The following is a 26990-nucleotide window of genomic DNA, read 5'->3' on the forward strand; positions in this document are numbered from 1 at the left end:
CAAAGGTTTCGATGGTAGGCAGGAGGCCGACGAAACCTTCCATGAAGGATACGAAGGAAGAGAGGTAAAAAACGGCATTGCCAGGGAGATGGTGGGGCTGAAGCTTGTAGAAGTCAAGAAAGCGCCGGAAGAAGTCTGACGCCGGAAGACCGAACTCGCGCTCAAAATGGGCGGTAAAAACCACCACTTCGCCTGGATTGGGCACAGGCTCACGCTCATCACCTGGGATCCGGCAAAATACCTCTTCTGGTATCCTCCGGGACTGGTACAGCCAGTCAATCTCCGCTTGGCTCACGTCAGAGCTCCTCCAGGAGCCGCGCGTGTAAGACGCGGAGTCTGGGCCGACATCTTGATCCAACCCGTCGATTTCTTCTTCCAACATGCCGGCTTCTTGATCTATGACATCTTCTTCACCCAAAGAAATCTCGAGCTCCTCGCTAACCTGTGAGGCACCGGAAAGATCTAACCCGGATCCTTCTGATGCCATTGTGCAAAGGTACCGAAGCTACCTAACAACAAGATTCTGAACTTCTACTCAATTCGCGAAGATCTAGACACAAGAGAAAAAGAGAGAAAAAAGGGGTAAATAAATCTACCGCACCTATGTTGAACACGAAGAACACAGAGAAGAGAAAAGAAATGGATCGAGACACACTGACCTTAAACGGGCGGCGGAAGTTCCCCACGGTCGCGCGACAGCGGTTCGCCAGAGGAGTTAGCTTCGGTGGCGTGCAGCGGCGCCGGAGCTCGAGGGATGGTGCCCGTCAGAAAGGAGAAGGTGAGAGATGAGATGGCGAAGCTGAGAGATAGGTGGTGCGGTGCCGGCAGAGGATCGCCGGGGAAAAGGCCTTCGGCGGCGAGCAGGGAGCTCCGAGCGCAGTTCTCTACAGAGGCAATAATGGCGAAAGTAGGAATGTGATGGGGACGACGCCGAACCGTCGCCCCTATATACGCGAGGAACTTAATGGGCCAGAAACCGCTCAGCCCACGTCCCTTCGGCTGATGGGCCGCCATGTGGCATGGAGGTACACGCGGTTTTGGAAGCTGCCACACGGAGGGCCACACGGATCAACTGCGGTGTATTAAATGTGCACGGGAGATGAGGGATTTGACCCCCGCTGACACTGCTATGTCAGTTACAGTGCGCATATCACTGACAGGCACGGGAATCGAGACATTCTCGACTTTGGCGAGGAGAACTTAATGACAGAGAAACCGTCGAAAAGAAGCCGGAAAAACTCTCATGAGTTCGGTTGTTCGGAACGGGTCCGGTAATGCACCGGCTAAATATAACTTGAAACCGGTAGGCCAAGACTATGGAAAATATGCCATGATAAACCATTTGTATACCGGATTAAAGATTAATCTGGATGCTCAAAGTTGAGTTTGAACTATGCTAAGTTAGCACGGACCGGTATACCAGGGGGGAATACCGGAGTACGAGAGACATAGGAAGTTGATATACAAAGGCAAAGATGTCGGAGCTCAAAGGTAAAGATACCGGAGATCCGGCATAGGCTCAACTGTAGCATGTCGGCATTACAGTCAAAGATTCCTTCAAGGACCAAAGGACAAGATGAGAGAAGCACTTCAGCTTTAATCGAAGCCCTGACGCCAAAGGAGCTGCTGACGTTAAATAAACCGGAGGAGGTCATCAGCCCCTGATTAAAGATAGAAGCATCATCACTGGGGCCAATGAAGCTTTTATAAAGTAGCTTAGATCATCAAAGATACCCTGGGATTCCTTCTTTTGTAAGCCTCTCTCCCCTATATAAGAAGAGGAGGGACACCCCTGCGTGGGAGGATTCAGTTAGTAGCGAATAGGCGAAGGTCTTGTAGCCGTGCATCGTCAACCTCTGGCCCTTGGCCAAGTTCATCAATACAATCTTGAGTTCAATCTCTTTCTCCCTCCAAACCTTCCCCTCACCCGTATCCTCAAGCGTACATCCGGCCCCAATTTAAGTCTACCCATGGCATCTGTTGTTCCACCATGACGACAACTACCATATCAATAAGTAGTGTATAACCTCTCAGCATAGTAGAGAAAACCCCAATTGACAAGACTATAAATCTATCATCCATATATCGTCAATTGTAAACAATATACTTTCCTCTAATCCATATTATTTGATGCTAAAACGGATATATCAACAACTAAAATGTGTCTAGATACATCTATATTAGCATTAAGTAATGTGAATCGGAGGAAGTACTTAAATTTTGTATTACCTTATACTCCACAACATGCATCTTTCATTGGTTTTCGCATTTGAGCTCTGATGGTGGTTCCCTCTCAAAAATAGTGTCTATGTACATAAACCAATTTTTCTTACTCTTTTTTATGTCACGGCTAATTAGCTCGATTAAGATGGTTTGTCCCAAATTACACTATCTTAGATGTTAGTTGGTAGTTATGTTCTTGTAGGATTCTTTCAGCCACTCTATATCAAGTAATTTAGGTATGAGATATCTTGAACAATATTTCATTAATTTCCAAAAGAATCTGCAGTTTGAGATATTTTCTTCCTATATACTTATATATCGAACATATACGAGATATGTCGAACAATATTATCACGAGTAACTGGAAGTATCTGCATTTGGGATAATTTCTTCATACTACTTATAAAAACAACATAGGCACAATAAGTGTTAGAGTGCATATACCGATATGACTAAGTAATTTGCAGACTTTGTACTCAAACAAAAACCCACCGCTCCCAGTTCTTGCATGCGGCGTTGTACCTTCCCACAAACAATCAATGAAGTTGGCTTTGGACTTAAATGTACTTACAAGTACTATGGGGGAAATTATCACAATCAGTGCCAGCTCAAAGATCAATGAGAAGACTAGAAGAGAAATACTAAGATTGTAAAGTAATAAGATTAGAAGAGAAATACTAAGAAAGTACAATAATAAAATGCAATAGTAATGGAACAAACATATATTGACATTCAAAAATAAGATTCTAGAGATTAACGATGTTGTTGATGCTATCCAGAAATTAGAAAAATAATAGATGTGTTTTGTAATTGGCAACATGATTATGGTCTCAGGACACCGGATTGAGAGACGGTTCCTCTAATCATGAGTCTGTTTCTAAAGATGAGAAGTATTGGTTTTGACTTTTAGTATTGGGTTTGTATATCTACAAGGTTCTGTACAAGGCACTCAAGATTAATCAGGTTAAGTGTCCTTTAAAAAAAGCTTTGGTTTATTAAAGTCCTGCTAAATTTTAAGTGTATTATTTTGTGGCTTTTGTTTAAGAACAGTATTTTGGCTAGAGATGTTTTGAAGCATAAAGGTTGGGAAGATAAATGTCAGTTTTGTAGTGAGATCTGAATTCTAGATCTTTTATTTGCGCTTTGTTCAATGGCCAAGTTTTCATGGAGTGTGGTGCAGATGTGCTTTAGGCATTAGAACAGTGGCGCTTGGAGTCTTCATCTCACACTATGGTTGGGTGGGCTCCGTCTCCGGAAGAGAATTGGTATTGGCTAAGATGTCACAAAAGGATGGTTGTGAGCTCCTGAAGAAAGATGACTGATGAAGTGATGGTCGAACGGCTTCCAGATTCCAGGTTGAAGACTAGGTGTAGTTTTGCCCTTTCGCTGTGATGTGTTGAAAAATGGGTCTGCAATAGTGAAGACAGATTTAGAGTGGTTGTCTCAGTTTGCTACTGAGCTAGGTAGTGTTTCGCTCGGAGCTGATAGTGTGGGTGTCACCCGCAAAAAAAAAAAAAAAAAAAAAAAAAAAAAAAGAAGAAGAAGAAGATAGTGTGGGTGTGTGTGGTTGTAACGAATTTCAGATTTCCGTTTTATCGGTTTCATTTTATATGAAATCGGAAGTTATGGCTCCTCAATTCAAAAACAATTGACATTCAAAATAAACTACTTTAACTCTCACGCATTGGCATAATCAACATTAGGTACAAATAGGTGGTTGTTATATTAAATGTACTACAAAATTCAGATAAATAAATCTAGATATTCGAAAGTCACAATTTTATATCATCCATTCCACTTTCACGCGTTTCATTTCTCAGGTGACGACGGCGCTGCGCGATCAAGGCCTAGAGTCATCGAACCTGATACTCGGGATCGACTTCACCAAGAGCAACGAATGGACAGGTGAGTGAGATCAATTAAGTGCTGTTCATATATGTACGGTGTTCTTGGTGCCTGAACTGAAACACGAAAAAACTTATGCATCTTGATTTTTATTGGTACCGAGCCCGCCCCTTATCGGAATCATCACATTGCAGGTCACGAGGAGTATTGATACGAGCGACGGCGATCTGAGCCCGCAGGAGAGAAGAACGGTGGACTCCAATACTCCATAGTCATGGCCAGGTAATCTTCCATAGTTGACAGTGTGAGTTTTATGATTGATTAACTGAACCTAACACACACAAAATTGACTCTTCTTGATCTTAATTAGTTCCTACCCTCACTACAGGAACGGGGTGCTACGCCGACGGCCGGCTGCCATCGGCGTAGCCACGCCTGGCCCTCGGCGTAGGCTACGCCGACGGCCGCCCTCGGCGTACCTCGTCGGCGTCCAGGTCCCTCGGCACACGGCACCGTGCCGTCGGCGTAGCCCTGGCCGTCGGCGTACGCCGCCTATGCCGACGGTGCGCGTTCACCCTCGGCGTCCCAGCCCTCGGCGTCTCGTGGCAGGGCGCCGTCGCCGTTAACGGTCGCCACCATACGCCGACGGCCTAGCCCTCGGCATAGGGCAGGCTGGGCGTCCACGCGTGAGCGACGTGGCCCGTCGTGGCGCTGCCAGCTGGGCGTCTACGCCGAGGGCAACCCCCTCGGCATATGCATGGCCCATGCATGCCACGTGGCGTGCTCACCAGCGCAAGGTCTACGCCGAGGGCAACCCCCTCGGCATAGGAAGCGTTCCTGCGTGACGGAGAGGCGACGTGGAGCGACGAGGTGCGGCCAGGTGAGGTGGCCTATGCCGACGGCAATGCCCTCGGCATAGGCTCGACCATATGGTCATGCCAGGGCCCTATGCCGACGGCATTGCCCTCGGCGTATGCCCTACCATTTGTTTTTTTCGATTTAAATTGGGTTCCAATTCATCTAAATTCAGTTCAGCAGGTCCAATACAACCAAATACATCCAAATTCATCCAAATTCACCATAATTCACATAAATAGCATGAAATCCACATAGTAGCATACAAATACATCCAAATTCATCCAAATTCACCATAATTCACATAAATAGCATGAAATCCACATAGTAGCATACATGGTGCATGTAATAGCATACAAGAGGATATAAAACCATCTCAAATCACTTTTGTGCATTCCATGTGGACACACACAAGTTTTGGGGCCATTCCCTACATCCGATGCTCGATTTCCGACGAAACCCTAGTTCTGTTGACCGCGCGGTCTACCCCTTTGACTGCATCCCATCGGGGGTCCCCCGGTGGGCATATGCCTCCATTTGAGCTTGTTTAGGTCATAGGTACATGTGGAAACAAGGATCATCCCATATGATCTCAAGTTTCTCTCCGGTTCAACTCCGAGGGAGTTCCCCCCTATACATGCAGAATCTGCCTAAGTGTAGGAACCCCCTGTCCGAGAAGCCGGACACACACGGGGGGTAGCCTTGGATATAAAACCATCTCAAATCACTTTTGTGCATTCCATGTGGACACACACAAGTTTTGGGGTCATTCCCTAGATCCGATGCTCGATTTCCGATGAAACCCTAGTTACGTTGACCGCGCGGTCTACCCCTTTGATCGCATCCCATCGGGGTCCCCCGGTGGGCATATGCCTCCATTTGAGCTTGGTTAGGTCATAGGTACATGTGGAAACAAGGATCATCCCATATGATCTCAAGTTTCTCTCCGGTTCAACTTCGAGGGAGTTCCCCCCTATACATGCAGAATCTGCCTAAGTGTAGGAACCCCCTGTCCGAGAAGCCGGACACACTCGGGGGTATCCTTGGATATAAAACCATCTCAAATCACTTTTGTGCATTCCATGTGGACACACATAAGTTTTGGGGTCATTCCCTAGATCCGATGCTCGATTTCCGATGAAACCCTAGTTACGTTGACCGCGCGGTCTACCCCTTTGATCGCATCCCATCGGGGTCCCCCGGTGGGCATATGCCTCCATTTGAGCTTGGTTAGGTCATAGGTACATGTGGAAACAAGGATCATCTCATATGATCCCAAGTTTCTCTCCGGTTCAACTCCGAGAGAGTTCCCCCCTATACATGCAGAATCTGCCTAAGTGTAGGAACCCCCTGTCCGAGAAGCCGGACACACCTGGGGGTAGCCTTGGATATAAAACCATCTCAAATCACTTTTGTGCATTCCATGTGGACACACACAAGTTTTGGGGCCATTCCCTAGATCCGATGCTCGATTTCCGATGAAACCCTAGTTCCGTTGACCGCGCGGTCTACCCCTTTGATTCGCATCCCATCGGGGGTCCCCGGTGGGCATATGCCTCCATTTGAGCTTGGTTAGGTCATAGGTACATGTGGAAACAAGGATCATCCCATATGATCCCAAGTTTCTCTCCGGTTCAACTCCGAGGAGTTCCCCCTATAGATGCGAGAATCCGCCTAAGTGTAGGAACCCCTGTCCGAGAAGCCGGACACACCTGGGGGTAGCCTTGGATATAAAACCATCTCAAATCACTTTTGTGCATTCCATGTGGACACACACAAGTTTTGGGGCCATTCCCTAGATCCGATGCTCGATTTCCGATGAAACCCTAGTTCTGTTGACCGCGCGGTCTACCCCTTTGACTGCATCCCATCGGGGGTCCCCCGGTGGGAATATGCCTCCATTTGAGCTTTTAGGTCATAGGTACATGTGGAAACAAGGATCATCCCATATGATCCCAAGTTTCTCTCCGGTTCAACTCCGAGGGAGTTCCCCCCTATACATGCAGAATCTGCCTAAGTGTAGGAACCCCCTGTCCGAGAAGCCGGACACACCTGGGGGGCTAGCCTTGGATATAAAACCATCTCAAATCACTTTTGTGCATTCCATGTGGGCACACACAAGTTTTCCAGCGATTCCGACGCTCCGGTGGTCTGTAACTTGGAAAACCACGGGCGGGGACCCCACAGATCTACCCCTATAGCTTTCTCCGTGCGAGGGTTTACCAGTGGACTTTTTTATTTATTTTGCTTTTTTTAGGACATATGTACATGGAAACCATAGGTTGGCATACTTTACCATAAAATAGGCTCCGTTTGAGCCATGGCGGGGGTTTCCACATACAGATCCTGGATTTTACCAAGTGTTAGCCCATTATGCGGAAATCGTCAACGTCGGGTACATCCAAGGTTAGCCAAACCTTACATCACACTTGTACTTATATGTTAGGGGCAGAAGCAAGTTTTCCAACAATTCTGACGCTCCGGTGATCTGTTTCTTGGGAAATCCTAGGGCGGGACCCCGCAGATCTACCCCTAGGGTAAGGGTTAGGGTTATAGTTAGGGTTAGCAATGTATGTGGAAACCCTAGGGTTAGGGTTAGAGTTAGCGTTAGCAATGTATGTGGAAACCCTAGGGTTAGGGTTAGGGCTAGAGTTATGGTTAGGGTTAGAGTTAGGCTTAAAGTTAGAGTTAGGGTTAAAGTTAGCAATGTATGCCATCTACGAATTCTTAAAAAATAGAACCATTTTTTACATAATTCATACTAGTAAATAAATAATAGAAACATAATATAAAGTAATATGAGAGAGAGAAAATAAAAATAAAAAATAAAAAACCTATATGCCGAGGGTGGCCGTCGGCATAGGGGGGCCATGCCCTATGCCGAGGGTAGCCCTCGGCGTCTGTCTGACGCCGTGAGAGGGCGGTGACGGTGCGGGTGCGAGGGGAGGTGATGGAGACCTCTACGCCGAGGGCCTGGTAGACGCCGAGGGCAGCCCTCGGCGTAGCCCCCTCTACGCCGACGGCATCGGTACGCCGACGGTCGTCCTCCGGAGGTGCCCTGGAGATGCCGTACGCCGACGGCCCCGATAAAAAGCCCTCGGCGTACGTGGTGGCCGTCGGCGTCTCTGCCGATTCCTGTAGTGCCTCTGTCCATCGTGCTGGTCGGAGTTGGGGGGATGGCCCATGGGAGGACATGCAGAAGTTCGACGACAAGCTCCCCGCGCCTTCGACAACTTCCAGGTCAACATACGTCGTCACCTGAGATGCAGACTAGTTTGCCTTCTGAGAGTCTTCAGGAGGGCATTGAGGGGGTGACAGATAATAAGCGGAACAAGCTTGTGGATGGGAGTACCTTGAGGATGACCGCCAGGAGCAATGAATTGTCTCAGTTGGAACTGTCGTGGTGCCAGAAATGCTGCGACAGTTCATGAGCTCGGCGTCCTCCAACGGACGCATAATTTCCAACTGGTGTTTTTGTCTGAAACGAGACAGAAGACTGCACGTATGAGAAGACTCCGTGGTCGTCTTGGTCTACGCGGCTTTGCAGGAGTGGACTGTGAAGGAATGCGCGGAGGCTTGGCTTTATATTGGCATGAGAGCCTTCACGTTGAGATTAAAGAAGCTAATCCTAGGTACATCGATATCATGATTCGGTTCAGCCCCGAGGACCCCCTGGTCCATGTTACTTTCGTGTACGGAGAGCCCCGTACTGAACACCGCCATCGCATGTGGTCACACCTTGCGAGCTTGAGAGCTTCCTCACCGCTTCCGTGGCTCGTGGTGGGGGATTTTAATGAGGCGTTATGGCAATTTGAACACATCTCGGCACGGCTACGTCCTGAATCACAAATGGTGGCGTTCCGAGACTGCCTGCGCAGGTTTGCCAGCTTACAGACTTGGGATTCTCGGGTCTTCCCTTCACGTACGACAATGGTAGGGCGGGCTCAAGGAATGTACGAGTCAGACTTGATCGTGCACTGGCGGATAACAGCTGGAGAGACATATATGCTGAATCATCCGTGACTCACTTGGTCTCACCTTGTTCGGATCACTGTCCTGTGCTTCTGAAGGTGGCAAAGGAGGTTTCCATGCCTCAACGTCGTCGTGGCATGCAATATGAAATTTGTTGGGAGCGCGATCCAGGTTTTAAGGAAATAATTGATGAGGCATGGAGGGGCCTTGGCCAATTTTCGGATATTGGTGCTCTCAGTTCTGGTTTGAATATTATAATGCACAAATTACATTCTTGGGGCAGTAGGAAGTTTGGTAATATTACGAGACAGTTGGCACATCTACGAGAGAAGCTTAAATCCTTACTTCAAGAGGATGCCCCAAGAGAAGAAATTCAGGAGGCACTACGGGAGAGACGCCATGCGCCGACGGCCCCGCACCGTCGGCACAGGATAAACCACCGTCGGCACCGTCTCTGCCGACGGTGACCGTCGGCGTCTTCACGTCGGCACAGATCGCGTCGGGGGCGGCGCGCTCACCGTCGGCACAGGACGCCACCGTCGGCACACGCGTACGCCGACGGCTGGACGGTGGCCGTCGGCCGTACCACCATCGGCGCAGCCGGCTCGCCGTGACCCAACTCGCCGTTAACTACCTCTCTGTGCCGACGGTGTAACCGTCGGCACCTTTTTTTTCCCAGTTTCGGCGCCAAACATCTCCCGTTCGAACTGGAAAAAACGCGCGAACGACAGCAGCTGTGCCGACGGTGACACCGTCGGCACGGCTGCTGCCCAGTTTTTTTTTAATTCCCTGATTTTGCTCCATTTGCACAGCAATTGCATATAAAATAGCAGAAAATATATGAATTGCACACATATAGCTCATATATCACAGATATAGCACAAATATGGCACCAAATCCCAAATTTAGTACAAATATAGCACACAAGCAATACGGTACATATAGTCATCCTACATAGATCATTCTACACATATATCATGTGTGATGTAGCTAGTACAATGTAGCAACTATGGTGGTGTACTACCACCCGCAGGGTAGTACTGATCTAGCTCCGAGTGGGTGAAGCGAGGCCGCACTACTTCGACGGTGCTCGGGGAGGTAGAACCACGACGAGAGCCACCGGAAGCAGAACCATGCCGAGGTTCGGCAGAAGCACCAGGAGAACAGCGACCGGGGTGCATCGGCGTACCATCAGGAGCGTCGTTCCCGGATTCTCCCAAGCCCTACATGTTGGAGGGAATTACAACTTCGTCATGTAACACCAAGTTAGCAACTTAGCCAAGTTAGCAACTTACCGGGGTCAACTGACGCTGACGCTTGTACGTGCAATAGAACTCCTCCTTGGACGGGAAACTGGCGTCGGCCCCGGATGAGGTGGCTCTGGGAGTGGTTCCTCTCGCACTCCAGTCATCATGAATCGAGTGAAACTCTGCAAGAAACGGGAGAGATAGCTCAGATTCAAACATGGGGACTTATGATGTTTTGCAACCATAGAGATTGAAACTTACCGCCATCTGGTTGCTCGTCCACTAGACATAGGCATCTTTCACAAGGTCATGCTCCTTAATCTTCTCGAGATACTCCTCGTAAGCTACTACATAGGCCTCCTCGAGCTGAGTCTACAATTTCAGAAATAATGCGTCTCATCAACATAGCCATTCAGGAACAAGAGTCAAAACAGAGGATGAAAATGTGGATGACTTACATCTACCTCTGCCCGAGAACGGCATGTAGTCCGCGAGGAGGTAGCGTAGCTGCCGGAGGGGAGGGTAGCCTTGATCTGCGTGAAGTTCCTCTGAGGCTTGAAACCCCCAGCAAGGCAGGCAGGACGTCCATGCGGCAGGCCGGACCCCGCCAGCATCATCGCCACCTCGTCGACCGGCTCGGTCATAGGGTCCTCCACCTCTGGATGGATCTTGGCGTACTCCTCGCAGTATTTTTCCTTGCTCTCTTTGGCCTTGCCGTAGTACATCTCAGGCGCGGGCCGAGGCTCGTTCGGACCGGGCGTCACCAGCTTCATGTGCGTCCACGCTTCCAACTCACCAAGTTCCCTCCCGAGCTTATTCCCCTGCATCACAAAACAAATGTTATGCATATCATCGAAAATCAAAAAAAATGCAGCTTGTTCCATTTTTATATGTACCAGACGGTCCCGATAGCGATCGGTGCTGCTGCTCCCCGCACTGTGTGTTCCCTGATGCCCGCGGTTGACCTTGTTCCGGTCGCTCACGGCCTTGAAATCGGGGTTTTCGCCGACCCAATTCTTGACCAACTCCATGAAGGCGGCCCTCTTATTATTATCAGCCCAATGTGGTACAACCTGCAAAATCAAAACTCATTTGAAGAACAAACAATATAATTGCAAGTTAGCCGCAGTACATAGAATCGCATTGACAATTACTTACCGACATGAAGTCCTCTATCTTCATAGCCGGGGCGAGTCCCTGCACAATCTCAGGCTTTGTGTACCTTACGCCCTGCTCGGCAAAGAAGTGGCCGATGCACGTGATCCTCTGGTTGTACCACTGCTGCCGTGTCAACTTCCGACACATGTTACGGAGGATCACGTCCGCCCTCTCCTTATGCTCAGTCGCCACCCTATAATTGCGCTGCAATCAAGCATAATAGAAAGTGTGAGAGGTATGAGTTATCACGGTGGGGTTATCAACTACATATGAACGAAACCCAAAGAGTATGCATTACGTACCCAAAACTTCTTGATCACGGCGTCGGCGGCGGAAGTAAAGCCAGGGTAAGGCGCTATCTCAAAGTCTTCCCAACTATAGGCTAGCTTGGACTCGCCCCCAAGGACCGGAGTGTAGATCCCCGGCCAGTACTTCCTAATAGCAACTCCAATCAAACTCCCTGGCACGCGGACATTCTTCCCCGTATATGTGAAATTGCTGCACAATTATCAAACATTAGAAAATGCTAAGTGTCATAACGAAAATGAAATCACCTTACTACTTACTCTATCTTTTCTGGGACAAGGAGCCACTTGTCATCCTCCGTAGCAGGTTCCTTACTCTCATCGGGAACCTGCGCTTCCCCACGAATCCTCAACTTCTTCGGAGCCATCTCCGTCGAAGCCTCCTCGTCCCTAGACTCCTCCTCTGTCTCCTCCTCCTCCCTAGTCTCCCCCTCCTCCTCCCTAGTGTCCTCCTCCTCGTCCATAGACTGTGAAGCCAGCGAGCCGAAGCGAGAGGGAATGTCAGCTAGAAGGAGCTGTGCATCCCCCTCGTCCTCCAGCTCGTCCTCCCCCTCGTCCTCCAGCTCATCCCCCCCCCCCGTCCTCCAGCTCGTCCACCCCCTCGTCCACCCCCTCGTCCTCCCCGTCCTCCGTCTGCGTCTTCGTAACGCCGGGTGGGAACAATGGGTCGTCCACTCCGTCTGGAAGCACCCGGCCACGGCTTCCGGCGATGCATCTGATCAAGCAAGGAGCTCGATGATGCCTTCCGTCCGCTCATATTGGGCAATTACCTGCATAAGAAAAGAGAAAATAATTAATAAGCATGTTGAAAATGAGTAAACACTAAGCATAATGACAATGTAGGTACTAAGCATAATGACAAATGTAGGTATTAAGCATAATAATAATGTAGGTACTAAGCATAATGACAAATGTATGTATTAAGCATAATGATAATGTAGGTACTAAGCATAATGACAAATGTATGTATTAAGCATAATGATAATGTAGGTACTAAGCATAAAAGACCCTCACCATTCATCACCACTCTCATCTGTAGGCATTGGGTTCTCAGCCTCACTATCAATATCAGTATCATATGAGTATTCATGGTTGGCATTGGGTTCCGGTTGAGTCTCGACAATGTTGTCTTTGTTCGCATGGCGCTTGGTGAGCATAGCTATGTCCTTCGGGTCCACCACGGTCTCACCACGCATTTGTACATCGTTGTGGAGATCCTGAAGACCTATGTCTATTTGAAGGTCCCCGAACGGCTCTTCCTCTTGATAGAAAATTCCCTCATATGTTACCGGGTCAACGTTGTTGTAATCGTCCTCGGAGGGGATGTGTAGCTTACCATGTGGCGATACCTGGAACACGACTTCCCAGCCCATGAGTTCCTCATTCTGACATGGGTAGGACAAACAATAAACTTGCTTGGTTTGGTGAGCCACAATATAGACGTCGGATCCGCTGTAGGTGGTTGAAGGCCTAACTTCAACTAACCCAATGGAGGGGGTGCTTCTCATTCCACCGTGTGGGTCAAACCAGTGGCATTTGAACACAAAGAGCTTGAGTTCTATGTTTCCGTTGTTGAACGTCAACTCGTATACCTTTTGTAACCTTCCATAGTAATCAAGATCATCGGCTCCGCGGGTGTAGACCCCGGTATTTATTGTTTTTGCATTAGGCCGGTTCTTCAGGTGAAACTCCGTATGGAAGCGATACCCATTTACATCATACTTCTCATGCGTATGGACTCTACGGTTAAAACCCTGGGAAACGCATCTCAACTTGTCTGTCATCTCAACGTTGGGATCAGCTCCCTACAAGTTCAGTTCAGATTATTCTATGCATTAGTTACGTGTAATAAGACAAGTCACGGATTGCAAAGTAAGAGGAACATTTGAGAAATTACTTTTTCATGGAACCAGTTCACAAAGCTTTTATTTAAGGGATTTCTAGTTTCGTGCCCCTGGTTCGTTAGTTGTACTCAGTTTTCCCCAGCCTCTTAACTTTTCCTCAGTTTTCCCCTCCCTCTAGTTTGAAACCCCTTCCAGAGGCTCGGACGGGAGGGTTGCCGTCTGTTCGGAGGCCTTCCGTTACCGGTGACGGCTAGGGAGCCGCGGTGGTTTTGACTTGACCGTTGCTTTCGAAATGTGTTGACTATTGGCTGGAAGAGCTGACCCAAAGCTTTCCCCTCCGTCCGAGGCCCGGAGGAGCTCACACACCGCCCCTCCGCCGCCACGCCATCCTGCCCACCTACCTTATGGCGTCGTCCGCCGCCGAGCCGGCCCCGCCCCCCCCACCACCCCCGGGCTCCGCCTCCACCGGATCTGGATCTACCCCTGTCCTCTTTGTAATTCCGTCGCGGTGCGCGGACTATTCCCGCCGGCCGTGGAGAAGATTGGGAATCGGAGGGATCTAACGCATGGATTCCATCCGGGTAAGCATCGTCTCGCCTATCCCATGTGAATTAACGAGTAGGCAGTTTTGAGCGCCAATCGTTGTTGCTCAACTAATCTGCGTTGCTTTTCGAATAGGATGGATCCAGCGCGGCTTTTCGGCTGGTGGTTAGGCTGGATTCTAGCTTTACGCGTGATTCTAAACGGCTGTAAGACTCGGGTTTAACTTCCCTGCGGTGGTTGCAACCACCATCTCGTTAACGGATTTCAAAGCTAACATCTACGATAACTACACCTGGAGCTCTCTCGATGCGGTTCATTTCGAATATTTCAACAGCTCGGAGGGAAGATTTGTTCCACTAATTTCCGAAGAAGATCCGGGATTTCTTTTTGCTTTGAATGCTTCTTGCCGGTTCGGTAAAATTCGTATCCATGTGGACGAGGGGCCGGGCATCATCCGGTGCTCGGGGCATCATCGGGTGGTCGGGCATCATGTCTCTCTACTGCTCGCTGCCTCTCGCTAATAGTGTGCGCCGTGGCGCTCCTTGTAGGTCCACGAGCAACACCATGCTGTCCCCGGTGCTAGTGGTAGCCGGATCGTTCGTACGGTCGATGTGGAGGACGATGCGGACATTGAGGATCAGCCTCCTCAAGATGATGAGGATGAGTTGATGTTTCCTGAATTGGTAGATCGATGCGATAAGCAGGCAATGGAGGATCAATACATGGAAGATATGGCTTTTGGTGTCAGATTTGATGACACTGATGATGAAGAGAAGAATGAGAATGATGACAGCCTCGTTTTAGCCGATTACGAAGGTGAAGACTTGCCAACAATTGAGTGGAACAGGGAGAAACCCCAGCTTGTAGAAGGCACCGTGTTTCAAACGATGATGGACTGCCGTAATGCAATTACTACATATCACATTCTCACTAAGAATAATTTCGAGGTTATTAAAAGTGAGCCGGGTAGGTTCACAATTAAATGCCCATACCCAAGGTGTAGGTTTAGGCTGCATGCATCCACAATGCGCGAAGCAGCTTGGTTCGGGTACTACGCCAACCGGTTGTGTATTTAGATCACGGTGTAAAATTTGTTATCTATTACTCGACATCCCTTATCATTATGTTTCAGATAAAGAAGAATAATGAGATCCATAGGTGTCCACCTCTAGGGGAGAGCCGAGCTGAAAACAAAGCTAGCGAAGACTAGGTGGTTGGCGGATGTAATCCTAGATTGGCTGAGAGAAGAGCCTTCACTTGGTCCAACGAGCACTCGTAAAAAGGTGGTTGAGAAGTATAAAATGAAGGTACCTTACATGAGAATGTTCTATGCAAAGGAAATGGCTCTTGACAAGATCAATGGTCCATGGAATGAAAGCTTTCAGTTGCTTTACACTTTCAAAGCTGAAGTGGAGATGGCTAGTCCAGGGAGTGTTGTAGCGATAGACAAGCATACAGTTCCCTACAAATTGAAAAGCGGGAAGGTAATGCACAAGGAATGTTTCAGAAGGGCTTTTGTTTGTTTCAAAGCTTGCTGGAAAGGCTTTTTGGACGGTTGCAGGCCTTATTTGGCCGTGGATGCATCAGCTCTTCATGGCAGGTTTAAAGGACAGCTAGTTGCTGCTACTGCAGCTTGATGGACATAATTGGATGTTCCCTGTTGCTTATGGGGTTTTGGAGGTTGAGTCACAGGAAAGTTGGACTTGGTTTTGCAGAATTTGCGCGACCTTATAGGTCATCCAACAGGACTTGTTATCCACACAGACGCTTGCAAAGGTTTGGAGACTGCGGTAGAAGCAGTATTCCCTGGAGTGGAGCATAGGGAATGTATGCGACACTTGGTACAGAATTTTACAAAGAAATTCAAGGGTAAAGTTTTTACTGACAACCTATGGCCAGCTTCATACACATGCAGCTCTAGGAAGCATCTGTTTCATTTGGATGTGTTGTATAAACAAAAACCTGGGGTGAAGGAGTACTTGGATGAACATCATGGTAGGGTGTGGTCAAGAAGCCAATTCAATTAAATTTGCAAGGTAGACTATGTAACAAGTAACCTTGCGGAGAGTTTCAATTCAAAGGTCAAGTCATTGAAAGGGCTTATGCTGTGGCAAATATTTGATAAGATTAGGCAGATGATCATGATAAAGATCGATCTGCGTCAAAGAATTGCATCCACAAATTATGTTGGCCATCTCATGCTCCCGTCTTTGATTAAGTCTTTGCATGCCAGGGCAAAACAATTGAGGATGCAGTGCGTCAGAAAAGGAATGGAGGCTGAGGTAACCTACACTGACAAAGACAACAGGCAGTGGAGGTATCCAGTGAGTTTGGTTGATAGGACATGCCATTGTAGGGGATGGCAGATCCGTGGGATACCCTGCATACACGCATTGTTTTTCATGAGTGTTATAGGGGGTGAAGATGGTGAAGTTGATCAGTATGTGTCAGAGTTCTTCTCTGTTGCCAAATTTAGGGCTGCATATGCTATGAATGTTCCTACCTTGTTGGGAAAAGACCAATGGATGAAAGTCGATCCAGGCTTCAAGCTGTACTCTCCGATGATTAGACTAGGCCGGCAGGTAGGCCGAGGAAGAATAGGATCAGAGCTAGTGCAGAGGGTGGTGCACCGATTCGAAAACGTAAGTGCAAACGTTGTGGAATCCCTGGACACATTGCTAGGCTTTGTAAAAATGGAGTTGACCCAGCTTTTGGAATGGAAGATCAGGCGGGAGCGGAAAATGCAGAGGAGAATGAAGCAGCAATTCAACTTGAGATTGAAGCGACGAGTTCAACATGATGTGATTGAAGCAGACAAATGCGAGAGGAGATTGAAGCAGACAAATGCAGAGGAGATTGAAGCAGCGAGTTCAACATGAGGAGATTGAACCGATGGATCGAGAGCGGGGGGAACAGATGGATGTAGAGCTGCTTGAACCATTGGATGGAGAGCGAGGGGAAAAGATGGATATAGAATGGCTTCAACCGATGAGTCTAGGAGAGGGAACAATATAGTCGAGAATGCCACGAAAGTGGTAAGGCCATGATACAAGCTAACTTCGAAGAGTGCATGGCAGAAGAAAAAGCACAAGCTTTGCAGAAGAAGAAGAACAAGAAAGAGGGCAAAAGGAAGGTAGACACCGGTAATATCCCTGTTAGGGTTACCCGGAGTAAGGTGGTGGCCCCGGCGAGTCACACCAGGAGCAAGAGAAAGATTTTATTCTGAACAACTAATTTGAATTTGTATGAACAATTTGTATTGGGGTTCCCTTTGTATTGGCGATCCCTTTGTGTTGAACAATTTGTATTGGGGATGCCTTTGTGTTGAACAATTTGAATTTGTATGAACAATTTGTATTGTGGTTCCCTTTGTATTGGGGATCCCTTTGTGTTGAACAATTTGAATTTGTATGAACAATTTGTATGCCACATTTAAGCCACATTTATCATTTTAGGGTTTTAGGGTTTTAGGGTTTTAGAGTTCAATTCAAAATAATTCAAAACATGGTGGAACCTTCCCATGGAGCCTTATTATGTTACCTACAACCTAGAGAAATAATAATGGAAAAGGAAATATAGAGATATGAAGTTTTTATGCCAAAAGCTTCAAAACCACTTCCTAGTCCATGAGCTACTAGATATGAAGATGCAGGGCTTTCTCGCTCAATACACCTCCCAAATACCCACTATGCTTACAAACTTTGTCCAAATGAGTCCAAATTCGTCACACTTGTGTATCTTTGAGTTGCAAACAATATCTAGTCGGCCAAAATGTAATATATTGTTCAAATAACACAATTTTACAATTTTTATGCCAAAAGCTTCAATTTCCCTTAGTCCGTTTATTATTTGGGTGCCCCTGTTTTACTTAGTGTTACTCCGTTTTCCCCCTCCGGGCCCACTTGTTTTACTCAGTCATACTCGGTTTTGCCCTTCCGATAAACATTTCCTCACTTTTCCCCCTCTTAGTTCTACTCAGCTTTCCTAACTTGTACTCACCGGCTGATCTCTGATTGGTCGAGATGTATGTCACATGGATCTTGGTTAGTTGAAAGCTCAACGAACGCTTGCACCGTTCGATCATTTATGATCGGACGGCCTGTATCTCTCTCTCTACCACGATGGACGCATACGGAGACAAGAGCAGAGCACATACCTACCAACCCTGGCAGTCGCATATTCCAGTCGCATCCTCCTCTCTCGTATTTCCTCTCTTACTACGGCGGTCGCGGCGGCGCGGATCTAACCGTGCGTGCGGCGGCGTGCGGCGGCGTGCGGCGGCGCAGATCTAACCGTGCGTGCGGCGGCGCGGATCTAACCGTGCGTGCGGCGGCGCGGATCTAACCGTGCGTGCGGCGGCGCGGATCTAACCGTGCGTGCGGCGGCGTGCGGCGGCGCGGATCTAACCGTGCGTGCGTCGGCGTGCGGCGGCGCGGATCTAACCGTGCGTGCGGCGGCGTGCATCTAACCGTGCGTGCGCCGTGGATCTAAGAGTGCCGGTGAGGATCTAACCGTCAGAAATAGTTGAAATGTCTCTCTCTGTCTCACTTTCGATTCTATTCTCAGATCCGTTGAATGATGAAGAACACCAAGACGGCGGCCGTGCCGACAGTGGTCATCGATGCCACGAACATTGAAGCCATCGCCTACAACATCGCTTCGACGGCGCAGACCCAGCCTTCAATGTCGGAGCCTGTTGATGTCTCACTTCCGGTGCCGAGAGTGCGAATCGATGCCAAGACGATTGAAGCCATCGTCTACAACCGCGCTGCAAAGCCGCCGATCCAGCCCTCCGCAGATCCGTCGATGATGAAGAACACCAAGACAGCGGCGGTTCCGACACTGGTCATCGATGCCACGAACATTGAAGCCATCGCCGATAACATCGCTTCAACGTTTGATGGCGCAGATGACCACCCTCGACCGCCCGTCGTCCCGGCCTTTCTTGCCCATCGCTGCGCGACCGTGTTCGACGCCGCAAATTGGGATAAATTATTATAAATTTGTATTTTTCAATTTCCAAATGGGATAAAATTGTTCGAACTACTACCTCCGTCTCAAAAAAAGCTTCTTCACGTTCTTGATGTGTCCATGTACATCCGTATGTATGATTTGAATTCTATCCCAACTTGATTGGGAAGATATTGATATGTATTTGATCCGGAGGCTGGTACATGCTTTCACTTTTGGGATCCCTTGCTAAAATTATCGTGCACATTACTTAGCACAAGTAGGAAATTGTACACCGAAACAACAAAATACAGTGGTTAGAGCCATCTCTCGAATAACAATTCTATACTAAATCGTCTACCAGAACCACATAACTGCTAGGACAGGGATGACACCTAATAAAACTGCACCGATGAATCTACTTTTCTCCTCTCCCATCACTTTTAGTTCATGTTCTAGATTTTCTACCACTTGATCAAATACGGCAAGATCTGTCTCAACTCTCAACTTCTCCTTGCGAATAAGCTCTGAATTCTTCTTTTCTTCATCCACAATACGCTTCAGCTCGAATATCATCAGGTTTTTACGGGCCAATTCATCACCTAAATTGGCCACCTTCTCCTCCAAATCCATCCTCCGGCTACACCACCGGGTTGATTCATCTTGGTATGCAATGTACCATGGATCATCGGCTTGCACTGGCTAATCGTAACAATAATGGAAAAAAGAACAACCGAAATCACCCCAACGAGGCCATGGCGGAACTTCAAATTCACCCCAAATTCAACGGTAGTACGGAGAGCTGAAGCTATATACCTGCACTTCCGACGAGGTAGGAGAAGTAGAACGTGGCCACGACATGATCGAATCCCCACCCTCGCCGGTGTACCCGCTACGACGAGACATTGAGGACTATTTCGTACCTGCAAACTCCAATAAATTACGGGAACCGAATCGATTAGGGGCGGGGGAGGCAGAAGCGAAGGTCTACCAATTGGTGCGCGGAACAAATCCCGGTCGTCGTGGGCGGCGGATCTGCTTGCGGCGGACTTTCCTGCGGTGGGTACAATGCGTGCGGACGAAACAAGTGCTGGAGCCGTGGTTGACGTGCGGCGCCGCGGTTCGTCCGACGCCGCCGGGGACAGCAGCCGGCGGCGCGACGAGGCGCCGGCGCGCCGCCGGCGATGGCTGCTCCGTCCGACGGTGGGGAACGAGCTGCCGCCGGTTCTCCGGTCTAGCTTAAGAATAATTAATTAGCGAACTTGTTGCTTCTCTCTATGATATTCTCTAAAGACATATATCAGAGCGGCAAGATATGATTTTTTCTCTCTAAATAAATAGACGACCCCACTGGTCATTGGCCGCGGCAGCCCACGAGCGGCAATATATGTCTTTTCCTGAAAAATAGACGACCCCACTCGGTCATTGGCTGCGGAGGCCCCACGGAGCGGCAATATATGAGTTTCTCTAAATAAATAGACGACCCCACTCGGTCATTGGCTGCGGCAGCCCCACAGAGCGGCAATATATGTCTTTTCCTGAAAAATAGACGACCCCACTCGGTCATTGGCTGCGGAGGCCCCACGGAGCGGCAATATATGAGTTTCCCTAAATAAATAGACGACCCCACTCGGTCATTGGCTGCGGCAGCCCTACAGAGCGGCAATATATGTCTTTTACTTGAAAAATATACGACCCCACTGGTCATTGGCTGCGGCAGCCCTATAGAGCGGCCCCATTTGTCATTGGCAGCACCGCGTATAAAATCATGAAATAAAACGGCCCACACGTCGGCGATAGATGGATGGCTGCTCCGACGTGTCTCTCGACCCTACCCGTCGGCACGAGACGGTCGGGGAGGAGCTGCCCCTGTGCGGCCCCACCCGATCAGACTAACGGTCAAGGCCTCTGACCGGACGGCTACCGGCCGTTCCAGCACTTGTGCGTGTTTCAAACTAGAGGAGGGGAAAACTGAGGAAAAACTAAGGGACTGGGGAAAACTGAGTACAACTAACGAACCAGGGGCACGAAACTAGAAATCCCTTTATTTAAGGGCGGGGCACCCTCTTTCAGAAGAGTGTACCACTGCGTGGGAGTGGGACCATTTCTTCCTGACCACATTTCATCATGGAATTGGCTGAAAGGAGAAAATACGTATTAGACCAAAACCAAGTTACTCGGTTGCAAAGTAATTGGTTCATCATTTTACCTCATGAAATCGACCACTTCCTCCATGTTCATAAGCACGTAAAGCATTATGCAATCCTTCTCTTCTGGCGAAATGTTCTCCACTTTTGAGGCACCGGCCTTGCCACCGGGATATTGGAAGAGCAAGAGCTTTGGGTCACGCTTGGGCTCGTCGGAATTGTACCGAGCGACCGGGGTATGCTTAGTGGGCACATCATTGGCATAGTACATTGTCGTGGCGTCTGCCATCTCATGGAGGAGAGTTGCCTTAGCTATGCATGCTTCAATCTTATTTTTGTTTCCACATTTGTACCGAATATACTTGAACTCCCTCTCAATACAAAACTGCCAACGATACTACACCGGTCCCCCCAAGAGTGCCTCGTTGGCGAGATGCACGATGAGATGTAACATCGGAGTGAAGAAGCCTGGGGGGAATATCATCTCTAACTTGCATAGCATGTCCGACACTTGCTCCCGCAGCTTCTCAATCACCTCGGTACATATCCGCTAGCACGGACCGTGCGGAAAAAATGGCTCACCTCCGCAAGCACTCGCCGGACATGATCGGGGAGATACCCTCGAAGCATCACCGGCATCAGCCGCTCAATCCATATATGATAGTCGTGACTCTTGAGCCCGTTTATTTTTCCTGTAGCAAGATTGACTCCCTTACTCATATTCGAACAATAACCATCAGGGAACATCACGTCATATTTGAGCCACTTAAATGCCTCATTCTTGTCGACGCTATCAAGACAGTACTTGGTATGCGGCTTTAACCAACCTTTTCGATTGCCCTCAGGAGGCTGCATGTGTAGAGCCACCCTGTCACATATCTCCTCAATATCGACTCTAGCTGAAACATTATCCCTTGACTTGCCTGGTATGTTGCAGCAAGTGTTAAGGAATGCCTCCCGCAATTCTTTTCGGTGTGCATCATATCGATATTATGGGGAAGTTCAAGGTCCTTGTAATACTCGAGCTCGTTATGCCCGCTTTGTGAGTCCGAGTTGTGCGTTATACCATATCCCTCAAATTGGTGGCCGGGTTCCTTACTAGGCTGGAGAGCACGTAGCTCAGCATCAACAGTTGCACCATCGAACTTTGGTATTTCTTTATGTTCAAGCACAACTACGCCTTTCGTGAAGTTCTTCTTGTTAGATCTGAACCAATGCCCTCGTCTGAGGAACTTGCGGTGTTTGTCAAAGGCAACATATTTGTGTCCAGCTTTTAGGTGCCTGAATTCTAGTTCGTGCCTGCACACTGGGCATGGAAACTTACCAGTTGTACTATTGATGACGCGTAAACCACACGCCCTGTGGGAACCCCAAGTGGAAGGTGTGATGCGTACAGCAGCAAGTTTCCCTCAGTAAGAAACCAAGGTTTATCGAACCAGTAGGAGTCAAGAAGCACGTTGAAGGTTGATGGTGGTGGAGTGTAGTGCGGCGCAACACCAGGGATTCCGGCGCCAACGTGGAACCTGCACAACACAAACACAGAACTTTGCCCCAACGTAACAACGAGGTTGTCAATCTCACCGGCTTGCTGTAAACAAAGGATTAGATGTATAGTGTGGATGATGATGGTTGTTTGCGAAGAACGAGAAAGAACAATTGCGGCAGTTTGTATTTCGGATGTAAAGAATAGGACCGGGGTCCACAGATCACTAGCGGTGTCTCTCCCATAAGATAGCAGATGTTGGGTGAACAAATTACGGTTGGGCAATTGACAAATAAAGAAGGCATAACAATGCACATACATATATCATGATGAGTACTATGAGATTTAATCGGGGCATTACGACAAAGTACATAGACCGCTATCCAGGCATGCATCTATGCCTAAAAAGTCCACCTTCAGGTTATCATCCGAACCCCTCCGGTATTAAGTTGTAAACAACAGACAATTGCATTAAGTATGGTGCGTAATGTAATCAACACAAATATCCTTAGACAAATCATCGATGTTTTATCCCTAGTGGCAACAACACATCCACAACCTTAGAACTTTCTATCATCGTCCCGCATTTAATGGAGGCATGAACCCACTATCGAGCATAAATACTCCCTCTTGGAGTCACAAGTATCAACTTGGCCGGAGCCTCTACTAGCAACGGAGAGCATGCAAGAACATAAATAACATATATGATAGATTGATAATCAACTTGACATAGTATTCAATATTCATCGGATCCCAACAAACACAACATGAAGGATTACAAATAGATGATCTTGATCATGATAGGCAGCTCACAAGATCTAACATGATAGCACAATGGGGAGAAGACGACCATCTAGCTACTGCTATGGACCCATAGTCCAGGGGTGAACTACTCACACATCGATCCGGAGGCGATCATGGCGATGAAGAGACCTCCGGGAGATGATTCCCCTCTCCCGCAGGGTGCCGGAGGCGATCTCCTGAATCCCCCGAGATGGGATTGGCGGCGGCGGCGTCTCTGGAAGGTTTTCCGTATCGTGGCTCTCGGTGCATCGGGGGTTTCGCGACGCAGGCTTTAAGTAGGCGGAAGGGCAGGTCAAGAGGCGCCACGGGGGCCCCACACAACAGGGCCGCGGGGCCCCTTGGCTGGCCGCGCCGCCCTGTTGTGGCGGCGCCTCGTGGCCCCACTTCGTGACTCCTTCGGTCTTCCGGAAGCTTCCCGCAAAAATAGGACCCCGGGCGTTGATTTCGTCCAATTCCGAGAATATTTCCTTACTAGGATTTCTGAAACCAAAAACAGCAGAAAACAACAGAAAACAGCAGCTGGCTCTTCGGCATCTCGTCAATAGGTTAGTGCCAGAAAATGCATAAATATGACATATAATGTGTATAAAACATGTGAGTATCATCATAAAAGTAGCATGGAACATAAGAAATTATAGATACATTTGGGACGTATCAAGCCCAAGCTTAGTTCCTACTCGCCCTCGAGTAGGTAAACGATAACAAAGATAATTTCTGAAGTGACATGCTATCATAATCTTGATCATACTATTGTAAAGCATATGAGATGAATGCAGCGATTCGAAGCAATGATGAAGATAATGAGTAAACTAATGAATCATATAGCAAATACTTTTCATGAATAATACTTTCAAGACAAGCATCAATAAGACTTGCATAAGAGTTACTCATAAAGCAATAGATTCATAGTAAAGCCATTGAAGCAACATAAAGGAAGATAAAGTTTCAGCGGTTGCTTTCAACTTCAACATGTATATCTCATGGATAATTGTCAACACAAAGCAATATAACAAGTGCAATAAGTAAACATGTAAGAATCAATGCACACAGTTGATACAAGTATTTGCTTCTAAGATAGAAAGAATAGGCAAACTGACTCAACAATAAAGTAAAAGATAGGCCCTTCGCAGAGGGAAGCATTGATTACTATATTTGTGCTAGAGCTTTTCATTTTGAAAACAAGAAACAATTTTGTCAACGGTAGTAATAAAGCATATGAGTTATGTATAAGACATCTTATAAGTTGCAAGCCTCATGCATATTATACTAATAGTGCTCGCACCTTGTCCTAATTAGCTTGGATTAACACGGATTATCATTGCATAGCATATGTTTCAACCAAGTTTCACAAAGGGGTACCTCTATGCCGCCTGTACAAAGGTCTAAGGAGAAAGCTCGCATTGGATTTCTCGCTTTTGATTATTCTCAACTTAGACATCCATACCGGGACAACATAGACAACAGATAATGGACTCCTCTTTAATGCATAAGCATTCAACAACAATTAATATTCTCATAAGAGATTGAGGATTAGTTGTCCACATTGAAACTTCCACCATGAATCATGGCTTTAGTTAGCGGCCCAATGTTCTTCTCTAACAGTATGCATACTCAAACCATTTGATTGTGAAAACCGCCCTTACTTCAGACAAGACGAACATGCATAGAAACTCACATGATATTCAACAAAGGTAAAGGAGTTGATGGCGTCCCCAGAAAACATGGTTACCGCTCAACAAGCAACTTATTAAGAAATAAGACACATAAGTACATATTCTTCACCACGATAGTTTTTAAGCTATTTTATCCCATGAGCTATATATTGCAAAGGTAAAGAATAGAAATTTTAAAGGTAGCACTCAAGTAATTTACTTTGGAATGGCGGAGAAATACCATGTAGTAGGTAGGTATGGTGGACACAAATGGCATGGTTATTGGCTCAAGGATTTGGATGCACGAGAAGAATTACTCTCAATACAAGGCTAGGCTAGCAAAGTTGTTTGAAGCAAACTCAAGTATAAAAGGTGCAGCAAAGCTCACATATGAACATATTGTAACTATTATAAGACTTTATATTGTCTCCTTGTTGTTCAAACACCTCAACCAGAAAATATCTAGACTCTAGAGATCAATCATGCAAACCTAATTTCAACAAGCTCTATGTAGTTATTCATTAATGAGTACAAGGTACATGATGCAAGAGCTTAAACAAGATCTATATGAGCACAACAATTGCCAAGTATCACATTATTCAAGACATTAAACCATTTACCACATGCGGCATTTTCCGTTTCCAACCATAGAACAATGAATGAAGTAGTTCAAATTTCGCAATGAACATTAAAGATGAAGCTAAGAACACATGTGTTCATACAAAACAGCGGAGCGTGTCTCTCTCCCAAACAAAGAATGCTAGGATCCGATTTTATTCAAATAAAAACAAACAGACGCTCCAAGTAAAGCACATAAGATGTGACGGAATAAAAATATAGTTTCACTAGAGGAACCTGATAAGTTGTCGATGAAGAAGGGATGCCTTGGGCATCCCCAAGCTTAGACGCTTGAGTCTTCTTAAAATATGCAGGGATGAACCACGGGGGCATCCCCAAGCTTTGACTTTTCACTCTTCTTGATCATATTGTATCATCCTCCTCTCTTGACCCTTGAAAACTTCCTCCACACCCAACTCGAAACAAACTCATTAGAGGGTCAGTGCATAATTCATATATTCAGAGGTGACATAATCATTCTTAACACTTCGGACATTGCACAAAGCTACCGAAAGTTAATGGAACAAAGAAATCCATCTAACATAGCAAAACAGGCAATGCGAAATAAAAGGCAGAATCTGTCAAAACAGAACAGTTCGTAAAGACGAATTTTAAAGTGGCACCAGACTTGCTCACATGAAAATGACCAAATTGAATGAAATTTGCTTACATATCTGTGGATCACGCACGTAAATTGGCAAAAAAATTTGATTTTTCTACAGGGACTACTGCCCAAATTCGTGACAGCAAGAAATCTGTTCCTGCGCAGTAATCCAAATCTAATATTGGCTTTACTATCAAAGACTTTACTTGGCACAACAATGCAATAAAATAAAGATAAGGAGAGGTTGCTACAGTAGTAAACAACTTCCAAGACTCAAATATAAAATAAAGTGCGAAGTAAAATAATGGGTTGTCTCCCATAAGCGCTTTTCTTTAACGCCTTTCGCCTAGGCGCGAAAGTGTGTATCAAGTATTATCGAGAGATGAAGCATCAACATAGGTGTTGGGAGTTTTATCAACTATGCATTTTATATGATCTATGTGAGTTTCAGAGGCTCCCTTTTCATTATTCTTAGGTTTGCTATCCTCGTCAAACAAATTTTCAGGAACAAGCCAACCAAAGTTATTCTCTAGAGCGTCATTCATTCCTAGGAGCTTACAAGGTATTGTTGTCTTAATCTCCCCACCATCATTAATATTATTAGTGTACCTTACTCTCTCCATGTCCATCTTTTCAAGGATACTAACAAAATTGGTATAAGAGCCAAGCATCTTATATTTAATAAAGACCTTTCTAGCCTCTCTTGCTACACCACCAAATTCTTTAAGAAGGGTTTCTAA

At 47.1% G+C, this 26990-nt stretch overlaps 1 protein-coding gene across 1 annotated transcript in view; it reads left to right on the forward strand.

The window, feature by feature from the left end:
- Nucleotides 1–754: 754 nt before the first annotated feature.
- Nucleotides 755–26990, forward strand: part of LOC124649583 — a 123120-nt gene continuing 96884 nt past the window's right edge. Inside the window, exon 1 of the mRNA XM_047189187.1 lies at nucleotides 755–907. Within this exon, the coding sequence (XP_047045143.1) occupies nucleotides 755–907 (153 nt within the window). The remainder of the gene's footprint in view (nucleotides 908–26990) is intronic.

The sequence above is a fragment of the Lolium rigidum genome, chromosome 1 (assembly GCF_022539505.1).
Source record: "Lolium rigidum isolate FL_2022 chromosome 1, APGP_CSIRO_Lrig_0.1, whole genome shotgun sequence".
NCBI lineage: Eukaryota > Viridiplantae > Streptophyta > Magnoliopsida > Poales > Poaceae > Lolium > Lolium rigidum.